The 22,872-nt window shown below is 40.3% G+C and overlaps 1 protein-coding gene across 9 annotated transcripts in view; it reads left to right on the top strand.

Moving 5' to 3' along the window:
* ADCYAP1R1 (ADCYAP receptor type I) overlaps positions 1–22,872 on the top strand; it is a 141,809-nt gene that overhangs the window by 101,320 nt on the left and 17,617 nt on the right. For all 9 annotated transcript variants that reach the window (XM_027695500.1, XM_027695498.1, XM_027695497.1 and 6 more), the window contains 9 exons: positions 497–532; positions 1,182–1,223; positions 2,912–3,015; positions 3,562–3,659; positions 4,094–4,226; positions 6,362–6,515; positions 10,619–10,679; positions 15,208–15,277; positions 17,152–17,243. In XM_027695500.1, the coding sequence (XP_027551301.1) occupies positions 497–532; positions 1,182–1,223; positions 2,912–3,015; positions 3,562–3,659; positions 4,094–4,226; positions 6,362–6,515; positions 10,619–10,679; positions 15,208–15,277; positions 17,152–17,243 (790 nt within the window). The remainder of the gene's footprint in view (positions 1–496; positions 533–1,181; positions 1,224–2,911; positions 3,016–3,561; positions 3,660–4,093; positions 4,227–6,361; positions 6,516–10,618; positions 10,680–15,207; positions 15,278–17,151; positions 17,244–22,872) is intronic.

Genomic DNA, 22,872 nt, shown 5'->3' with positions numbered 1-22,872 from the left:
AAGGAAATAAAGAAAGGAAAAGGAAATAAAGGAAAAGGACATTTTTTAATGTAAACCCAAATTGTTATCATTTCATGTTGTAACATCTGTATTTTTAGTATACAAATCACCATGGATTTTGGCACAATGTTTTGTAAGTGTGTGGGTCTTTCTTATTTCACAACCTTCCCCCTCACTTAAAAATATGAAAGAAACAAAGAAAAAAATCCTCAGAAACAAAGCTCCCTCACCTATTTTTCTTATTGTTCCTGGATATTGATCAAACTTCCTGATAACCAGATATTTAACAATACAATGCAATCAATCATCTTCTGAAAACCATTTTCCATTCATAAAAACACAAGGCCAATAATGAAGTAGAGAATTAAACTTGCAGTTCTTCTCTGGGCTCTGCTACATCCATTCCCCTTATGGGAAACAAACTGTTATCAAAATTAAATTTTGATATTAACTATTGACAGGAAATAATTAATTACTTTTATCCTTCTCATTTCAGGTTGGGAGGTAGATAATTTGGGGCAAACCCATGCAGGTAAGAACCATTTGTGCTGCCTACCTTTTAGGTACCTCTGTTCCCAAAAACTGTGCAGAGCACATGGAAATATCAGATTACTGGAAAGTTGTTTGTGTATCGACCATTATGACAATCATACACTTAGTTGATTGTAAGTCTCAGATAAAAAATGCAATTAAAAATCTCATAAGTCTTTATAAATCAATGTGATTTATCTTAAACCCACAAAATCAAATTATCTTACTTAAACCAACTAGTTACTGCTTTTTGTCATTGATGGATGAATATAATTTTTCATTAACTCTCTGAAAACTGACCATATTTAAATACCTATGTATTATAAATGTAAATTCCTAAAGATAAAATATTTGACTTCTATAGTTTTACAATCAAACTTTTCCTGGTTTGATTGTCTGTGTTTTTAGCTATGTGTTTGTTTCTTACAGTAGCTACCTTCTAATTTTAGAGGTTCAACTTTGATTTAAACTCACAAGCAAAACCATGTTTACTTCCTGAGAAGACAGAATCAAGTATTTATTGCCTTTGGGCCTGATTTAAACTAATAAAAATCAATTGCATCCTATTCACGGATTTCCACAGAGACCAGTTTGGGTCCTAATAGAAAACACAATCAAAACAATTTCATACCAAATTTCCACTTTTCCAGGTGATTATGACCTGCTGGAAAGCACAGCCCAGTCTCCCCTAGGTAAGAAATAAAACCATGGAGGTTTTTTTCTCTTTTTATTTATCTCTGTTAAAAAGGAAGCTCAGAGGTTTTTTTTCCCTGCCATTTTGATATTATTTTCTAATCAGTGCTAATTATAATGATATATTTTCTGCTATGTTACTTTTAGCAGTATTATGAAAATTTATTCCTCTGCTATTAAGCCTTACAATCTGGGGAAGTGTGTTGCTATAAATGATATCTACCTGCTTAACAGTAATTACTAAATGGTGTTAAAGACAGTCAACACCATGATTCAGTTGTTATTTTCCATAGAAAACTAGGGATGAATGTGCAAGAGTCATTTACCAAAATTTGCCAAGTAATGCAATGTTTTTAAATGAATGCTGTGATTAAAGAGATATATTCTGCTGCATGGATGGCAAACACAATCTCTAAAAATAAGGTCATGAGCTGCTTGACTAAACTGCTCTAAGAATTCAAAGCAGCACAACCTTAATTACAAAACCCAAACCCAAACCTTGGAAATTTCCATTGGTTTTGGTCAAGGTACAGCTGAAACTCCAAAAACTGTAATAAATGGAAGCTGTTCTGTTGTGCTGGAGAGGGAGAAGTGCAGCCAGAAGCCCAGCCCTAGTTTTATAACCAGGGCACTGAGCTCTGGCAAGATAATGGTGCTTCAAAAGAGCATCACAAGGGCTGTCCCACCTCAGGCAGCCTCGTAGCAAAGTGAGTGTCAAGAGATTCCTTCCTCTTCTACCCTCAACTCTAGTTTTCCAGTGCAGTTTTAAGCCTGTGTGTCAGTGAAAGCCATTTAAGATCTAGTCTTTACAGCAGATTAGGAAAAAAACCTGGGTATTTAAGCAAATATTTGCTTAAAATTGAGCTTATAGACAGAACTGGAACAATTAATAGTCAGAGGAATGTGAGAAGCTCTGAACCAGGTTTTAAATTGTCAACTGAAGCCACCATCTGTAAATGAACGTATTGCCATGAAGACAGAGGTTGGAGAGAAACTCCCACTCCATCTTTCCTTTTTCTACAGACCTGTTTTCCTACAGACCTTCCCTAAAAATTCACTCTCAGATCAGAGCCTATCCTTGAAGATAATTGAGTGGGATATATGATGTATATCTGACCATAGGAAAACAAACCAGCTGCCTCACCATGGATATATAATGGCTAGTTCAGATATCCCACATATCCTACCTGGCTTCCAGCAACTGGTCCAAAAAAATTCATGTTGACCTTATGTTTACTCTCCAGTCCCATGCATGTGCCTCAGATACAGACCACTTAAAATAGCACAGAGGGCCTGTATTTAAGCACTGGACTTTATCCTTTGGCCCCCTGAAATGTAGGTGTCCACAGCAAAGCTGGATTCCCGAGATGCTTTTCAGAATCAATGGAGAGAACTGGACATTTTGCTGCCCCCTGGTTTAGGTACCCACATGAGAATGAGATTTTTGGTGGCTTGGAGACACTGAATACTCTGATTACATATTTTTGCTCTCTGTAGTGGTTGCCATCCATAGGTACCTATTGTAGAACTGGGTCATCAAAGATGTCATTAAATGTCAAATTAAAATCCTCTATGGATGTCCAGATAAACAGTGTTTTCAGTAGAACCGTGGGGTTTTCTTTTCAAGAGGAGGGAGGGCATGTCCTGGGGTCTGCTTCCACAGTGTCACATTCCCAATTTGGCACAGGGGACATCAGCAGGAATTGCACTGAGGATGGCTGGTCTGAACCTTTCCCTCATTACTACGATGCCTGTGGCTTTGACGAAAATGAGACAGAGTCCGATAACCAGGTGGGAATTAGTCTTGTAACTATAAACAAATGAAGGGGGGGAGCAGCAGCAGCACTGCTTTTTGCCCAGCCTCTGGTCATGTTATGATTTGATAGTGATGAGAATAAGCAATCGGATATTTATGGGTATAAAAATGTGAGGTTTAAATCCTTCTTAGCCTGGTACTGAATATTTACAGAAGATGAGTTTTTACTCTTCATGCAGCTTGTAACTTATAGAATTGTGGGTTAACCTGCACTTCTTCTCCTATTGACTAAAGAATTCCTTGGCCAAGTATTTTTTCCTACAGATGCGTGCACAGTGATCAAAAAAAAATAAAGATAGCTTTTGGTAGCTCTCTGACAAATAACTTCATGATACACAAAGCCAAGGACACAGCTGACATAGAGCAGAGCTCTGATATCCAGTGAGATCTCAGAGGAAATAGAGGAGAAACCAGGTTGTTCAAGAAACAAATCCTGCCTCTGGTTCCCCCTACATGTTGACAGGGTAAGGAAGATGTGGCTGTAGATGAACCCTTTAACCACGTGTTGTTTGCCTCCCAAGGATTACTACTATCTGTCTGTGAAGGCTCTGTACACAGTGGGATACAGCACTTCCCTGGTGTCCCTCACCACTGCCATGGTCATCCTGTGTCGTTTCAGGTGAGTCAGGACGTGGGCAATGAGCTGTTGGGTCACTGGAGGAGAGAAATTGGACCTCATCTGTCCAAGCTTTTACCTCATCAGATGTAGAATACAAGAGAGAAAACCCTTTAATTGAGTTGCTCCCCCAGCTTGGGCACACTCCAGTAGTCACATTTCAGTAGGCTGTAAATGCATCAGGAGAAATTTTGTGTCTGTTTTATGAATCTTCAGAAGATGCATTGGACTGAGCCTATTTTATGCTACAAGAAAATGCCCAAATCCTCCCCTTGCTCAGGTTTAAGATCAGTATAACCACAGTCTTGGCTTATAAATGTTGCTATTCTTAGCACCAAGGTGCTCTGGCCATGTGCAGATAGGCCCAGTGTGATGAAATACAACCATTTTCTTCTTTATTTCTCTTCTTTTCCCCTCCCTTCCTCTTTGCTCTCTAGGAAGCTTCACTGCACTCGGAATTTCATCCACATGAACCTCTTTGTTTCGTTCATCCTGCGTGCAATATCCGTGTTCATCAAAGATGGGGTTCTTTATGCTGAACAGGATGGCAACCACTGCTTCATCTCAACAGTGAGTAAAACTGAAACCTTGATTCTTTCCAGCATGAGATAAAAGAAAATAGTGAGGCAGGCACAAGTCTGTTGAGTATCATAAACTGAGATGCCATTAAGAGAAAAAGTGGTAAACTGCCCTCCCAGTTCACAGCCAAACTGGATGTTGTATCTCATGATGTCACCAGGGTCCAGTGGCCAATCCTTCAGGACAAACCTACAGGTTTTGGTTTCTGCTCAGACTGTTTCTCCCTTTCACAGTCTGCAGAGCAGCGGGTGGGATGAGAGCAGGCACAAGCAATTTCCTCCCTCTGAAGGTCTGTTTTTCCTCCAGAGCCTCATTTGTTCCGGATGTCAGGCAGAGTCCTGTGCAAACAGGGTGACCATTCACACAGAAAATGCATCCGATGGTCACACTCTCAGCAACTCATTGGTATGAGCCACGTGTTTGTCTCTGAAATGTGGAGTTTCATGAAAAGCAGTCTCTTTCACAGATGCATTTAGCCATATATTATGTGTAAATCCCATTTTCTTTCACAGTTAAGGCTAGTATTTGATATCATAAATCAGCTCACTGGGTGTAATTATGACGGAATTACAAACTGACTTCTCCTTTATCCATCCAGTTATGAGCTAAATTCCCTATGAGTCACTTCCACAAGGAAAGAGCAGCTGTGTAGTTTCTTAGTCAGCCTTTTCTTTGTCATTGAAACTAGTTTTTTCTCTCAATTCTTCTCTGTGGTAAAGCTGAAGACATGTTAGTTCTGTGGTTTGTTCCTACCACTCTTCCAATGGTGGCATCTGCCTCTTTGTTTCTAAACACTTGAAGCACAGTACATGTAAAAATTCACCATTCAATCCCCAAATCCTCCTGGTAGAGTTTCTGTGAACAAACTCAAGATCTACACATTGGTTGTAGGTTTGGCCCAGAGGGTGGAAGGCAAGTGGGAACCAACCAAAATTGCCAGGCTCCCGCTGCCCCAGGCAGGAGCTTCCAGTTTATCCACTGATTCTGCTCTGATTTGTTGAGAAGTCCTACTTTTGTAGGGATGAAAATACCTAAAACATCTAAAAACATCACTAAGGTGCAACACTGGAAAGACCAGTGCGTCCTGCTTTCAGAGTCAGGGTAGAGCTCAGTTTCCATCTTAGTCTTTTGTCAGAGAATCACAGAATGGTTTAGGTTGGAAAAGTCCTCTGAGATCATGGAGTCCAACCATTAACCCAGCACTGCCAGATCCACCACTAAACCATGGCCTCAAGTGCTACATCCACACTTGGAGGTCTTCAAAATACCTCCAGGGATGTTTTAAATACCTCAAGGGGTGGTGACTCCACCACTTCCTGAGCAGCCTGTTCCCTGGCTTGAAAACCCTTTCATGAAGAAATTTTCACTGATATCCAATATAAATCTTCCCTGGTGCAATTTGAGGCCATTTCCTATTGTCCTATCACTTATTACCTGGGAGAAGACTTTGCTAGAACCTCATTTCAAGTAATTGTAGGGAGTGATAAGGTCTCCCCTGAGCCCTCTTTTCTCTGGGCTAAACAAACCCAGTTCCTTCTTTTTATTATTTTTTATTATTATTTTTTATTTTTCTTTAGTTTGCTGCATTGTCCCCCATTAATGAACGAAAGTTTCCATCATTTTATACAGTTAATCACTCAGCCTTCTTTACTCTCACACTTACTTTCATTTTTAGTCCCTGATGATGTCAAGGCAGTGCAATTCTCACCTGAGCTCAGGAGGGTGCATCCTCCCTGATCCCACTCTCAGGGACCCCTACGGTCATCTTGCCATTTCACATCCTTCCTTAGGTTTCCCGAAACACAGCTGGATTCTTTTCTTCCCTGCACTTAATGCTTGGGAGGGGGCTTAAATCTAGCACTTGGTTTTCACTGAGGATGTGAACTCTCCCCAGTGCAAGACTGTCCGTGTGCAGATGCTCCCACTGGTAAAATTGCCTTCCTCCCCTTTCAAGCATTGCTGTACCTCACATTCTTCTCATTCTTTCAAAACTTTACTGTTAAAAGTGTGCAATACCAGCCCCAGCTCTTTCCACAGAGAGATTTGGGGAGGTTAAAAGCATTTTTTTCTGTCTGTTAGACAGAAGCGACAACGGAAATAACTTTGTTTCTCTCGACTCTCTGCAGGTGGAATGCAAAGCAGTGATGGTGTTTTTTCACTACTGCGTCATGTCCAACTACTTCTGGCTTTTCATTGAGGGGTTGTACCTTTTCACTTTGTTGGTAGAAACCTTTTTCCCAGAGAGGAGATATTTCTACTGGTACACAATCATTGGCTGGGGTAGGTGACGTTTCTTGTCTAAAATGTGTCTCGTCTGAGATTTCCACGCACAGTTTCAAAGCATAATTTTAGTCTTTGTGTGGAAGTACCGCTGTGTTGTGCTTTTTCTGCCTGAGCAGAGTTGAACTGAAATCTGGAGGACACCACATCCCTTTCAGAGATGAAGTCCACGACAGAAAATTGCCTCCTACAAAATATGATCTTAATATCGAGCTCTTCAGCCTAATCAAATCTTCAATCCTAAGTCCAGTCCATTTGCTTCATTTGTGCCTTTCTTCCAGATAACAGTTAAATTGAAAATGTATCCAAAGGGTATTCACATATGCTCATCCTACCTGGATGGGAAATAAAAGCTTGCAGTGAGAAGAAACAAGTATTCTTTCAGAAAGGCCAGTTGCATGATGATAATCAGAGTAATTATTTTTCATTCTGGCCTTCTGGAGATAAATTGGTTCCTGTGACGTGTTAATTCAAGCAGTTCTTTGCTGATGTTTTCGTGCAGAAGTCAGATGGTGAATGCAGAAGAGTACATTCATTTAAAATGTACCCTGAGAATGTTAAACTCGATTTTTACACTTAAACATACTTTTGAGATAATTAGAAATAATCCTGTATATTCATGTGTGAAGTCTACACAAAAAAACCCCCATTTCTTAAACTTTTCTCTTGAATCTTCAAATAATCCACAGGTAATTTTGTTTTCCCCTTCTGAGGTAGCTGTACATACACAAAAATTCTCATCTCCTGGCAAAGACTCCCTACAATAGGAGGAAAAAGATACAGAGAAGGTATAGAAGTAGAGAAAGTAAAGAGAAGGTATAGAGAAGAAAGAAGGGACCAAATAATCATATATAACCTATGGCATAAAACTGCTATTGGGAAAGGATGGTTACTGGAAAAGGTTTTTGGAAAAGAAACTATTCGAAAGGGTGTTCAAAGTTTCCTTTGTACTGTCTACAGATGAACAGTCACATTATAGCTGTGACATAATTGTGTTCTCAAAGAGAAATTAGGGGTTATGTACATGAAAACGTGACAATTGCAAAGGAAAAAAAAGTATAAATCTCAGCAATCTGAACAAGCCAGAGGTTGCTGGGTTCCTTTTGTTAAGTTTGCACAATTTTCATATCTGTAGGTTTGTCTGAATATGAGAATACTGCAACACAAAATATATTAACTGATATTTATTTTTACTTTTTATTTTGAAGTCAGTCTTTATAATGACTGGTCTACCCAGATGAATTCATTCTGTAAAGCAACCTCAAAATATTCAGTTTTGAGTTGAATACCATAAATAAAATTCAGCTGTTCAATTTACAGGTATCATAGAATCCTAGATTGGTTTGGGTTGGAAGGGACCTTAAAGGTCATCTCATTCCACCCCCTGCCATGGGCAGGGACACCTTCCACTAGCCCAGGTTGCTCCAAGCCCTGGCCTTGGACACTTGCAGGGATGGGGCAGCCACAGCTTCTCTGGGCAGCCTGTGCCAGGGCCTCCACCCTCACAGGGAAGAATTCCTTCCCAATATCCCATCTAACCCCACCCTCTGGTAGTTTAAAGCCTGTCCCTCCATCCCTCGTCCCCAGTCCCTCTCCAGCTCTCCTGGAGCCCCTTTAGGCCCTGCAAGGGGCTCTTAGGTCTCCCTGGATCCTTCTCTTCTCCAGGTGAACCCACCCAGCTCTCCCAGCCTGGCTCCAGAGCAGAGGGGCTCCAGTCCTCAGAGCATCCCCTTGGCCTCCTCAGGATTCATTCCATCAGGTCCATGTCTATCTTACCCCGAGGGTCCCAGAGCTGGGAACAGACTCAGATCACTTCATATTCAAAGCAGCATCAATAACATCCATTAACAGCACTAAGAGAATCTGCAGATGTGTATGGTTTGGGTTTGTTTTTTAACACAATTATTGTCTCAGCTCCTGCATATTCCACCTTGACTGGTAGCTCCCCTGCCCTGGTAGAAGCACTTGGCAGGAACCAAAGCACTTCCAGACTCTGGATGCAATTCCTATAGGGCCAAAACAGCCCCTCAGCTCAGAGCTGGTGGGGAGGGAGTTGCACTGAAGCAACAATAAGCAAGAGCTCAGCATTTTGCAGCATCTGGATGTTTATCTCTGTCTTGAAATGTGCTGAGCACGGCAGTGTCCTTGTTTGATTAATGAGAGCTACAGATGGCTCTGTTGATCCAGGCAATTTTTTTTCTCCTCACATCTGCAACATGCTGGGAAGTTCTCTGGATAGACTGTTGTCTTCCTGAGTTCTCTCCTAATACCTGCCCCGTGCCCGGGGCGGGGGTACAGCCAGCAAGGATAACTCTCTTCTCAGCCTTTGGGGCTTGTCTGTTTTCTAATGTTGCTCAGAAGCTGAAAAGAAAGTGATGAAGAGACATAAATCTTTTGATGTAAAGAAAAGTTCTGTGGGTATATGTATATTCATACAGCAGATGGTTCAAAGCTCCAAGCAGATCTGAAATGTGGGGTTTTTTTTGAACTATATTTTTAGGACACATTTAGTTTAATTCTGCCCTCCTGCATATTTTTTTTCAGATTTGGAACACTATTCATAAAATCCAAATTTATACAGTGCAAGTCAGTGCAAACTAGACAAAATGTGAGAGCCATGTTTCATAGAATCAGAGAATCACAGAATGGTTTGGGTTGGAAAGGACCTTCAAGCTCATCTCATTCCCACCCCCTGCCATGGGCAGGGACACCTTCCACTATCCCAAGTTGCTCCAAGCTGATCCTGAACACTTCCAGGGATGGGACACCCACAAGTTCTCTGGGTAGATATTTGCTATTTCAAAATTAATTTGATAAAACTAAAATTAAAATTCGATATTTAAAAATTAATTTTGTTACTGTGCATCTGATAAGTGCACAAAGATCTCCATGTTTTCTCACCTGTGAGAACAGAAGACTTCAACTGACATTAAATATGCATGATTTTGCTCCCCAAACCCTGTCATTTTATTTCTTTATATCATCTTCCTTTCAAATATTCCCCCATGTGTTTATTTCAAGGAGAAGGGCTCCATCAGTCATCAGGTCTAACAGGGAAATTTGTATTTCTGGGAGTGGGAATATGAGATTTGACAGAGTCTCGTTTAAGTGGGTTCAATCAAATGACTAATTAACGTGACATCAACACAACCTTGCAAAATATATGAAATATAATTGTTCTTGTCAGCTTTTATGAGTCTCATTCACTGCAGCGAGCTGGGTTACCAAGGTCCTTGTTTTGTTTGCTTTTTAGCACTTCATTTTTCCAGTGGTGCCTGAATAGATGTCAGCAGTTTCCTAATCAAAATTTTATTTACCATAAAATGTAGATCCAAATTACCCAGAGTTGTCTTGCAAGACTGTATTACTTTATAAAAATGATTCCATTGCAAAATCACACTTCTAGAGTTTTTAGAAAGGAAAATAAATCCAGGTTTCTTAGTGGATTCTTGGTGTTTTGATTAAATTTGCATTTTACACGCATTTTTTGAAAGAACGAAGTAGCGTCTGGAATAGAAATTAAATCCTTGCTCCAATATTCTCTTTTGAGAGGCTGTTGTTTTGTTGTGGGGTTTTTTTTAAAGAAAAAATTTTAATATTCCCGTGGGTAAAGGAAATTTCTCCTCTATTGATTTATTTTGGTTGAATAAGTAAAGCAAAATCAGTTATTTACACAGCAACAGAGAAAATGCAACATATGCAAATCATTTACAACAAAACCTCAAAAGAATCCAGGGAATCCAATAATGCCATTGCAGCTCCACATCTGGCCCTCTTCAATTATTGCATCATTACAGCAGCTCTAGACAGGACGTCCCTGCTTCTATTCTGTGCAGACTTTGTTTTCCTCTTCATGCAACAAGATGTGGTGCAGCAACTTGGAGCAATAATGGCCTGAAGAAGCATCATTTTTCCCTGTTATCAGTTTTGCTCCTGCAGTCCCAGCCCTGCAGAGCTCTGAATTAATGCAATGAATTGCAGTATTTGATGCACAAGTGCTGTTAGGAAGTAAAACCTCAGTGGAGAGGTTGCATGAAGAGCTCATTGCTGAATATTAGGTGTGTCTAGAACTTTTAATGGTGTCACCTTGTCGTCCTCTGCAGGTACCCCAACAATCTGTGTCACTGTCTGGGCAGTGCTGAGGCTTCACTTTGATGACACTGGGTAGGTATTGCTGCTTGGGAAACCACTCCATGTGCCTTCAGCACCATGGCAAGGATGACATGGAAATGTGGGGATCAGAGGATATAGAATTGTGGAGTCATTGAGGTTGGAAAAGACCTCTGAGATCATCAAGTCCAACCTTGGATTGATCCCCACCTTGTCCCCCAGCCCAGAGCACTGAGTGCCACGTCCAGTCCTTCCTCGGACACCTCCAGGGTTGGGACTCCACCACCTCCCTGGGAGCCCCTTCCAATTCTTAACAACCCTTTTAGTGAAAAAATTCTTCCTGATGTCCAGCCTGAACCTACTCTGGTGCAGCTTCCGGCCATTTCCACTTGTCTTCTTTTCTCCTTCCATTTCTGACATTGTTTTTTGTGTACACCAGTAATTCAGGTCCAGTGTTCGAGTCCTGCCCTGTTCATTTGAATATAGAACCACAATTTGATGTCTCTGCTGTTATGGCACAGGGCAATTCCTAAAAGAAGCTGTAGGCATCAAACCTGTAACCCTGCAGCTGAATCCATTGCCCTCCATTCCCTGCTCCCATAAATTAGTGGAGTCCAGGATGTGGTTTATCTCATCTTAAAAGAGCTGTGAGGTGAATCACACATGTAATTCCTGCCCCTTTCCAGCTGATTATGAAGAAGGACAAAGGGGATGAGCTCAGCTGTAGAAATTCCAGGAGGTATCTCTGATGAAATGAGTGAAATCTGCCCAGGGCATTACTGAGTTTTGATTTACAGAGGCAATTAGGAGTTTAACTTCCCACTGAGGAGTGTTTCCAGCAGGGGAGATGAACAGGGGTGAGACAGAAATCCACACCCTGTCTTCTGTGTGAAGAAAAACAAATAAATAAAATTTAAATAATTTCAGAAAGATTCAAGAGGTTAGATTATACCTAAATTGTCTCTTTTGGTAAAGAAAAAAAACCCTGCAAATATCCTGAATCCTTTTCTGAAGGACCAGAAGGAAAAGCTGCTCCCAGAGACGGACCTGCATATCTGGGTAGGCAGTAGATTGATTGGTTTGATAGGGCAGCAGACATGGCAGGTAGGGAGGGATATGCCTGTACACCCTGAAAACACAAAATTAGCAATGTTTTGTCCATACCATCCATGTTTGAACTCGGTAAAATGTTAGAAAAATGAGGGAGACTGAGTAAAATCTCAAAAATTCATCAGTGGTTCTTCGAAAACATAGAACTGACTGAAAGGCATTTTGTACCCAAATCCCATTTCCAAGACATTTAGGTTTGTGCTTTAATTTCTCCTCATACTGGAGATACCTGGATGCAAAATTTTCACAGGACTCATTGTTCTGCCAAGTTTTCTTCATCCTTCTTGTTTCAGACTCTCTGGTAAACACATAAAGCCCTTCCTCCACTGGGGATGCCAGTGCTTTGACCCAATGTTCTATTGTGACATTAAGACAAATTAAATCATTTCTTTCCATGCAAAACAAGCCAGAAACCCCTGTTGTGTCATTATTATGATCACAACACTGGTCCTAAATGCATTAATTCCTCTTAGAAGTCCAAATAGGGTTTTGCAGGTAGAGAGAATGTTTCACAGAAGGAAAAGAAGGAAAAAAAAAACAACCATAACTTTTATTTTCTTTTACTTAGAGAAGCTATTTAACATGCAACACATTTAGGCAGATTCTAGCTGAGAGTCTCAGTGGTTACTTTTTAAAAATCAGCAGGCATTGTTCAGGGGGTGGGGGAGAAGCCAACACAGAGCCTGAAAACACTGCAGGAATTACTGAACTGGAAAACCACAGTGGCAAAGGCATGGACTCAAATACAGATTCAGAGTCTGAGTCTCCTTCTGCTTGTTCCTTATAAAACTGGCAGAGCTCCCTTGACTTCAGCTCCTGATTCCCATCCCTGTCAGCGACAGGTTTGTGGAGATAAATCCAACTGTCTGTTTATCCAGAGCTCTGGTGTTGAATTAAAGGGAGTTATTCCAGATGGACACCAGAGATGTGGCAGAGAGCAGACTCTGGCCTTTTCAGATGGAAATCACATCCCTCCCCCAGCCCACAGGCTCATTCCCCTGCATCCATCCTGGAAAAGAGTCCTACCTGTCTGACCTGCACTGCAGTGATGCATTTGAGGGAAATTAGGGAGCCTGTTTATGTGGAGCAGCTTGTTGGCTGATAACACTGACTGCCCTGTTGTGCTTTGCTTGTTTTTCCTTCTGGCCACGTTTGGCTGAGGAGAAGATGATGTTTCTTCCACTCCATCCATCCTACAGATGTCACAGGGACTGGGACAAGAAAAAATCCCTGATAAACCTCTGTGTGAGCTTCACCTGATTCCTTGTTGACATCTGCAAGGCAGAGGTGGGAAACCGAGCTCATCCTGTAAAAGTTGAGGAAAAGGTCTAAAATGGATAAGAATTTGTAGGGGATGCTGTATCACCCCAGAGCACAGATTTAAAATACCTCAGTGTGGAAAAAACACCCCAAAACAACCTCCAAGTGTCTCTTTGTCCCAACCAGATTCCAGGATAATTAGCTGGACTGTCCATGTCTTCAGTAGAGATGACTGGAACTAGAGGAGGGAAATTCCTTTCCCTGTAATTTCTCATTTTTACATAGACAAACTACCATACATCAATATCTATTTAAATTATTATCAGAATTTTCCCAGATTCTTCCAGCATTGGTCAACTCACTAAAGACTTTCAGGGTAGATTTAATGTACATTGTAAAGAGGTTGAGCTCTGACATAATGGGTAATTTTCAGAGGGTAGCACCTAATTTGTAAACACACAAATAATTTAAAAGATAATTGGTGGTTTCAGGTGATTTTGTTTGGGGAAATACAATTGTTGATCACTGAAGAGAGTCTGATTTCCAGGCTGGGGGTGAGGAGTTCCCTCTAAACATTTATCCACTTCCAGGTATTTTATGTTGGGCATCCACAGTGAGGTAACTCAAAGATATTAATTTGCATTTGAAAATCTCAGCCATCAGTCTCGTGGATTTGGGGCAATTTTAGGATTCTGGGCATTGCAAACAGAAGCAAAATTAAATAATTTTGTGCAAATTTGGCACCCCAACTCTAAATTTTCTCTCTTCTCATCAGCTACACCACATACATCCTTGTTATTGGTTCTATGGAAATCCAGTAAAATACTGTCTAAGTGAAATATAATAAAAATTGTTCCGTGGAAAAAATAAGTTCAACTGGAATTTCTGAGCCAGGCATCACTCAGCCACTTGGGATTTCTCCCACATGCTCTTTAAGGATGGGATTTTAGCTCTGCCTCCTCACTTTTACACATGTAAATAGTTTTGTTCAAAGGAAAGATTTTCACTTTTCCCCCAGATGCCACCAGACAACCATTTCAGTGACACAGAGGTTGCATTAACCTCTCGTAAGACCAGCAGTGTTTTATTCCTGTGTGCTCTTTCCAATCGTTTCTTGGCATCTGACAAATGCACCATGACAGCCACTGCTGGGATTCGTGGCTGTGCTCCCAGTGGGGGGGAAAACCTTCTTCTCAAAACTGCAGGTACAAAGTAGGCAGTTTTCCGTGATTTTTGTATTTTCTAGAGGCAAATATCAGGGGAGGAAAGTGGAGAAAAATGAAAGAAAATTTTAGCTGACAGTCAAATTCTTGATGACTTAAAACAGTCATTAAGACATTATGTCTCAATGATATATAATTGTCATTACAACAGTGTAGCAGGGGTGGAAAAACAAGATTTTTTTCATTATTAGTGGTTTTCTAGCTTTAAAAGTATCTGTTAACATTAAAACCCTATATATATATGGGTCCTATATTTAGCTTTCACTACAAATAAATGTCCAAACGAACCTATGTGGAGTAAACTTCTGGATTATTCTTTGGTAAATCCAAAGGAAGATTTTAAATGCTCAGGTAGAAATGTCATTTTATTTATTGTCCCTCATTCCCAACAGCTTAAAAAAGAGCTGACCCCAACTGTTGTCCAGTATTTGAACCTTCTCAGATGAATCCTTGCTCCTTGGCTGGACTTTCATTCCCATCTGTGAGTACAACCAGGCTCTGGTACATCCTGGTGTACTAGAAATGTGTAAGAATCCTCATATTAGGGTCAGAAATCCACACTCATATCTGTTAACCATGGAAAAGCAACTGAGAAATCAAACTTTGGAATAACTATCTCTTACCCTTTGGGGCATCCTTGTCTTTTTTTTATAAAAAAAAGGAGACAAATTTACAGTTGTACTGTAGGCACAGAAACACATATTAAGGCATTTTCCATAATGTCTAAGCTGTTTAGGGGGAAGTACCATTTTAACTGACACAAAAATACTTTTTTTACTTTCAGGTAAGTTGGGAAAGGCTGTTAAATAAAGCTACAACAGGGACAAACTAAAGAACTTGTACTTTGAACTCAAAATAATTTATCTGCAAGACCGATCTCCCACTCTCTGCCCCCTTCAAAATGATTATAAACATTATAAAACTTCTTTGTTATATCTTTTTCTCTTCCCTTCTCTCTCCCCATCCCATTCTTTCCTCAATGACTGCAGCTGCTGGGACATGAATGACAACACTGCCTTGTGGTGGGTGATCAAGGGTCCTGTGGTTGGATCAATCATGGTAAGTAGGGCTTGGAGTAGACACTTCCTCAACTCTTCTGAGGACAAAAAAACTAATTTAAATATCTTCAAATACCTTTACAAACTATGCTGGGCTGGTGGGCACCTTCTCTGAATGCCCATTGTTTGCCACCCACAATGATTCGTAATTCCACTGTTAAATAAAAGTTTTAGTACAAATTAAATGATGATTCTCTGCCTGCGAGCAAAGGCTGTGCAGACAAAGGGTTATTCAGTTGTTTAAACATAGACACTAAAACACCCCAGAGCATTTGTCTGGGGCTGGGAGACGAGGCATAGGATGTGTGGGAATCCTGTGCCATTTGGGGCAGCAGCTGAAGGTCAAATGTGACAATCCAGGACATCTAAAACAATACTAGATGTCAGCGACCAGGAAAATGGACTCTGGCTGCTGAATGGAACTACTTTCACAGTTACATTTATCTAATATTAGATTTATAACAGTATTGTGGTCATAGTGCAAGATACTAAATTGTCTGCAAGGTATCTAAGCTCTCTTCAGCTGATGGAGGTCTTGGATTTGACTGAAATGCTGTTGGATACCCATTTATGGATGACTGAGAGGTTCTAATGAGCCCTGTTTGGGCTTCACAGAACCACAGGAGGGGTAAGATTGGAAGGGACCACTGTCCAACCTCCCTGTTCAAGCAGGATCCCCTAGAACACATTATCCAAGATTGTGTCCAGATGGCTTTTGAATATCTCCAGAGAAGGAGATATTCTGGTGCCCCAACAGAATATGGGAATTTTAAAGCGTTGTTGGGCTCCTGGAGTTGGAAACTAGATTGAGAGCCCAGACAACAGGGTTAGGGGCACCTGAAAACCTGTTAGGGTTGTCACATGGAGCTGTCTGATTCTGGGCATCCTAAGCTGCTTTCCATGCTCCAGAGGCAGCATCAGCCAGGTTTTCAGTGATTGTTTTGGGAATTCAGACATCCAGCTCACAGGAGTTTATATCAGGTCTGATGATTCTCCTTGGCTGTATTTGGACAGCTCCCTAAATTAGAGCAACCTGCAGATAAATTAAAGGTAATTCAGCTGATAACAGTGAAGGGGATCAACATGGAGAGGGTTCAGCCATCCAGGGGTTTTGTCCTTGTATGTGAATTTCCATGCTTTACAGGCACATTCCATGAAGGATCAGATTCTGGTTTGGCCAATCACTTATACTGGGTTTCTGTTGATAGCATGAAAGAACCAAGAATCTTCCATGGGACAACTGGGCTTCTCCATCCATTTGCAGTCCTTGGATCAGATAGAAAATCTTTCTGAAGATTCTGAAATCTTTCTGATGCACACAACTGCTTTAAGTTCTTGGTTCTCCCTACAGAGGACCAACACAAATTTCCACTGTTTTCTTCTGGCTTTAAGAAGCTTTGGAGCTGATGGCAGCCAAGTCTGATGCCAGAGCATTAGAAAAAACTGACTTTCTTATTCTCCAAATTTTTAAAAACTGTTAAACTGAGAAGTCCCTTAGTTCAGAGAATGGAAGTTAAAGATACTTCTGTTGTTGAGATCTTTGCTGTGTGGTTTTGGTGTGCAGGGATCTCTCTACTCTCTGCACTGGTTGATAATGAAAAATATTGAAACTCTTCCATTTATGATTCTCTTCTCTTGGTCTTGGAACTGCAGAAATCCTGAGTCACTTTATCTGCAGGAAGAGGGATATTTCTACCTGCAAAAGGGGTGATAAGATGCTTGTAAACTTATCCCATTACTTCTGACACTATAAAGCTTTTAGAATGCAGTTTGGAGAAGAATAAAGGAATGGAATCAGCAAGTCACTGGGAATGTCCCATTCATACTTTAAAAGAATAAGTCATTGTCATAATGTTTTTCTTTTTTTTCCCCCAGATAAACTTTGTGCTTTTTATTGGCATAATTGTGATACTTGTGCAGAAACTCCAGTCACCTGATATCGGGGGCAATGAATCCAGCATTTACTTGTAAGTACAAATAAAACAGTAATCAGTTTAAATTGCTAATATACACATAGGAAAAAGAGACAAAGTAAGAAAAGACACCTCAGCTGAACTAGGTCGATTTTCAAAAAGAGTCACAGGGTCTATTAAATTGCTTTGGTTGATTTTTACTTTTATTTTGTTAATCCATCAGGCACCAAAGTGCATTTTAATGCCAGTTTTTTCACCTTTCTTTAAAAGGCCTAGAAAATAAGCATAAATACAAGATTGAAAAAAGACCAAAACCAAACCAAAACTTAACTTTTTTACAGGTCAATTATCTGGAAATTAAAATACTGACCAGGTATATACATAACTATTATGCTCATGGGACAGTTTGCTGCGCTTCATACGTTCCAGGGACATGGTCCAAAATTCCCTGAAATCAATGAGATTTAGTGACAAAATTTAATAACTTTGGGCTGAATTCTAATCTAGGAAGATCCCTTAAAATTGCTCATGTTCATGTTTCTTGTAACCTTAAATTCATTCCACTTAAACCACACAATTCTCACACCACTTAAAATTGTTTTAAAATCCACATAAGTCCTAAAATTTTCCTTTAGAAGTTTATAACTTTGTGATTTAAGTGGTTTTTTAAGCTGAAATCCTTTTTGTGAGTTTCCACCTTAGAAGAAGCCATCTGAGATGGTCTTCATTCTAATTTTGAGTGCAGGCAGGCATTCTCCTTATAAAAATTATAACATCCTTTGGAATAACTGGGATATGTGGCAGCACGTTTGGTGTTGGCTTCTCTGCCTAAACACCACACACATTTGATTTTGCCAATTTTTTTGTGAGCTTGGATTATTTCTTGCACTCATAAACATGGGTAAGACTATTTGATTTAGCACTGAATTCCTGAGGAAAATAGGCAAGCCATGAAAACCTTAAATAAAACTAAAAGATGTCAGGGGAAAGCAGGAGATCCTTATTTTGTAGCAAATACAATTACCCAGTGATTAGTTCCACCCTAAGTAACCACAATCATAATATAATGATGTCCTCCATTTAAATTACAATTTTCAGGGGAAAATATATCCTCCAGCTGCCTACTTTTTCTTCTTTTTTATTTTTTTCCCTAGCATCTAGTTTGCATTTCCATGAAAAGATAATATTTTCATGTCTGTAGTCAGACATCCACTTACTGAAAGTGCTGCACTTGCATCTTGCTCCAAACTGCGTTTCCGCGGCCAAAAATAACGCTTGAAATCCTTTCTGTAAGTGGATGTATCTCAGAAATGAAACTCAGGACAGAGTGTAGGGATTAGGTGCATGGTTTTCCCAGGGCTTGCATGAAGACTTCCCGTGGATGTGCTGCTGGGAAGTCCCCCCACTGAGTCCCAGGTTGTAATTAGCACCCAAGATGTGCAGAGCTCGTTCTGATTACGACCTCTGGAGTGCATGTTTGGTGTGTGCTGCACATCTCTCACATGTGAAGCAAAGCATGCCATGGATTCCAGTGATTTGAACTAGGTTATCCGACATCCTTGTCATCCTGGATCAATATGGTGACTGGGTTTTCCTGGTGTTTTTTTTCCTATGTGTATAGTTAGCCACCAAAACCAAGAGAGAACATCATATTTTCTGTTTCATTCGCTGCCATTATTTTTCCATATTTCTTTGCAACTTTCTAACTGGGTGTGTATAAACGGACCTTGCATTGATGTTTGTGCTATGGAGTGGAGTGTTGTTTATCCAAACAGATCTGACAACAGAAAGGTCACACAGGAATGATTAAAAGGAATGAAATTAACAATTCTGTGCCAATTTACACCAGAGACAGACAATATTTGTGCACACAAAGCCTGTAAAAACAGAGGTTGTTGTAAGGAAGGAAAAAGTCTGATGATAATCTGGTTCTGTCACCATATTGAAATCTCTGTGGCATTTAGACTGTGGTCCATATTAAGCATTTTCCATGTTCTATTTTGCTGTTTCAAACTATTACAACATCAATCCATCAGAGCAAACTCTCCATCCAGATCTTTATTCCACAACACACTTAAATGCTTTCCCTTTAGTAGCTGAGGAAGGATGAGGTTGAGGAAGGATTTTCAGCCTGTTTCTGAAGGAAATATCACACGGTACCTGCAGCAGGGATTGAGCTTTATTCTAATATGATTTATTGGAATAACCCTTTAACCAGCTGGGACTTCCATCATCAAAAAAGAAAATGTAAGACCCCAAAAACTTGTGACTGGGAGTAAGATTTATTTTTTTTCTTATAGGTATGGGACATGTTTAGGTTCAGGCCCTTTTAATGATTATTTTGTTTAGGAAAATCTACCACTGGTTTCACTTTATAAACATGATGGTCATGGTTCTGTAAAGCATTTAAGCCTGTATTTGACTTTAAAAACCTTGGGGATGGGCTTAAATTTAAAGATTAATATATTCATTATTAAAATCTCCCACTAGTGAAGTTCCCTGGGAGCTGTGACTATGGATGAAGAGCACTGAGGAACTGAGGATTAATTAATACAGTGTAGCCAACGGAGAATATAAGACTTGCTTTAAAAAAAGTCAAAAAATCATTTGTAACATTTGTAGCACATTATGAGTGCTTTACTCCTGTAAAAAAATCAGACTTTCTCTCTAAATAACCTGATGATCATTGTATGCAACAGCTGAAAAAAAAATTGGAAATATGTAGCTGATTCCTAACAAGCATTTCAGTCATGATAAAATTCCATTTTATCTACTTGTATGTTCAGTCATCCATTACCTTTCTCATGCCTTTAGTTCCCCCTCAGAGCTGCCTGCATGTGCTGATCCCATTCCAGACTGAAGGGCTCAAGAAGTGACTGGAGGAACAATATCTCCATCTTTTTTTTCACTGATGTTTTAGATAGAAACTCCTCTTTATGGTTGAAAATATTGGGAGATAGATCCATCAAAATATCTAAGCAGCTGATGTAGGAATTCAAAATATAGAAGACACCTTTTTAATTATAATTTTATTATTATTTGGGATTTTTTTCATAAGAGCTTTTCATAGGCATCATAATCATTAGTTATGTTTTAGGGTGAGGAGTGAACTGCCAAAGGCGTAAGTTTTTTTTCTTGAAACATGTCTGATTTCAGTTAATCTCGTATCAGTCCTGCCAAATTAAGCATCCAGCCAAAGCAAGATCAGTAATGCAAATGCAATAGATTTTTGTCTGAGTTGGATGTTCTGAGACCCTCAGGTGCTGGGGAAGCACAAAGTGACATTGATTGTATTCCCAGAGTAATTAAGACAATGATTAAAATAGTTCAGACAGGTTTCTTGCCCCATCTGGTGAATGAATATCATCAACAAGAGAAATGTGCCATGATTATGGACAGACAATCGTGGAATCATAGAATGGTTTCAGTTGGAAAGGATGTTAAAGGTCATCTCATTCCACCCCCTGCCATGGGCAGGGACACCTTCCACTAGCCCAGGTTGCTCCAAGCCCCGTCCAACCTGGCCTTGGACACTTCCAGGGATGGGGCAGCCACAGCTTCTCTGGGCAACCTGTGCCAGGGCCTCACCACCCTCACAATAAATAACTTCTTCCTAATATCCAATCTGAACCAACTCCCTTTCTGTTTAAAGCCGTCCCCTCTTGTGACACGTCATTCCTCTTATAGAATGAGTGACCATGTCTTGAACTGGTACCTGTATTCCCCACCCAGTTAGATTTTACCTAACATGCTTTCCAGCAGAGAGAACCACCCGATTCTCAGCCATCTCCAGTTGCAGTTTGTAAATATTTTGAAGAAGCAGCAGATTATTTGGGGACAGTTACACCGTCTGCTGAAAGCCAAGGGGCCCCATATGAATCCAGTGTGATGTCACAGTTCTGGGGACTGCAAGCACACATCCACAACCCTACCATGGCTGGCTCAGCACACAGGGCTCCACATCATTTTCATGGATTTATCACATATCAGTCCCTTCTCTGGAATTTTGTAATAAATTGATCTGACAAGGCTTCGCTGTTTTCACCATGAAAAATCCAGCCAGTAGTGTATAACCTGCTATGTCAGAATCTGCTTTCAGGCATCCTGGTTTTGGTCAAGTTGTTGCAGGGAGAGCACATTCACCCCCCACAGAAAAGCCATATTTCTATAGAAATGCCCACAAAAAAGTTTAAATCCACACTGTTATTTTCACCAGCATTGTTGCATTGCTGAAATATTCACTATGGAGAGAAAATCATCCAACAGCACCACTACCATAACACACCACAGTATTTAGTAGGTGTGCATGAAGTAGATGCATGCTGGAATAACCCTTAGGATTAAAAAGACCCACACATTCCCATCAAGTCTTTGCTTATTCATTCATTTTCAAGGATCAAGCACATGTAACTGAAAAATCCTCTTTTTTTATTTTATTATTATTACTATTACTATTTCCAGCTTATCATGAATAGTATAATTTGGGAGGGGGAAGCTTGTTTCTGCTTTTGCTTCAACAGATTCTTCATAAATTTTGTATCACATGTTGAAAGCTCAATGAAAAGAAAATAAAGCCCACAAATACGTAGCTAATTCAGGTCTACGTCATTTCTCCACTCAGCATCTTGCTGGAAAGAAAGGAGAATCATGGCATATATCATAGGTAGGTATGATTTTACCTCTGGTGCAACCTAAAGGGTCAGGGCAGGGCGAGCAATGTCGTAACACAGATGTTTTGGTAAACAACACTCCTCTACACTTCGCCTCCAAAGCCACTGGGCGCTCGGTGGTTCATCCTGCTACTGCTTTTGTCTTGCTGCAAGTGCTCAGACTGCCAGAGTTAATGATTATCCACGGGGTCTTCCTGCCAAAAGCCTCATTTTTGGTGAGGAAATGGCAGATGTTGGATGAACAGTGTATTCCTTGGCACGGCACTTCCATCTCTGAACCCCGGGCGCTGCCGGTTGGGTGCTGGAGCGCCCAACAAACCAACAGCAAAAGGAAATGGTGTCCCTGGGTTAATCCTTTCCTACTGCATGGAAATACAATGGAAAACATAGGTGATGTCATTTGATATCAGTGCATGATAATCAAGGAGTTCTCATTTCTAAGAAATGCCAGTAGAGTAGATATTTGCTGCTTTAACTGACACTAATTCTTGATGGATTTATTTAAAGCTCATTCACAGCTACTACACTTTTCCGGTGCATTGCCCAAGGCAAATTATTATTTTGGGTGTTCGTTTGATGGGGTTTTTTTTGGTTTCTGTTTTGCAATTTTTTTTGGAGGGGAGGGAGGTGTTAATTTGTGCCAAATCTTTTCAGGTAGGGCTTGGAAAAAAATCGAGTGTACTCATTAGGAATGTAAGATCATGTGGGCAACGTAGCATAATTAGAAAGAGTATAATTACACAGGGATTTATTTATTTTCAGATAAAGTAATCAAAAGCTCCGTTCTGCTTTGATTATCTATCTATAGGTTTGCTGTGGTGTCAACTGCTGTAACAGCAAACAGCACAGAATATTTAGTGTGTTTACAATGTTCCTGGCAGCTGTTATTGCCCTTGAACAACTGAGGGTATGATGCACAGAGGGGGATACTCAAAATCCCCCAGGTGCCTGTGGCAAGTAGAGGACAATGAATCTTTGATTGTCAAATCTACCTTCCTAACCTAAACACTGTC

This window comes from Neopelma chrysocephalum, unplaced genomic scaffold (assembly GCF_003984885.1).
Source record: "Neopelma chrysocephalum unplaced genomic scaffold, ASM398488v2 Primary Assembly neopelma1_101, whole genome shotgun sequence".
Classification (NCBI taxonomy): domain Eukaryota; kingdom Metazoa; phylum Chordata; class Aves; order Passeriformes; family Pipridae; genus Neopelma; species Neopelma chrysocephalum.
Note: the sequence above shows the minus strand (reverse complement) of the source record. Positions and strands in the feature narration are given on the sequence as shown.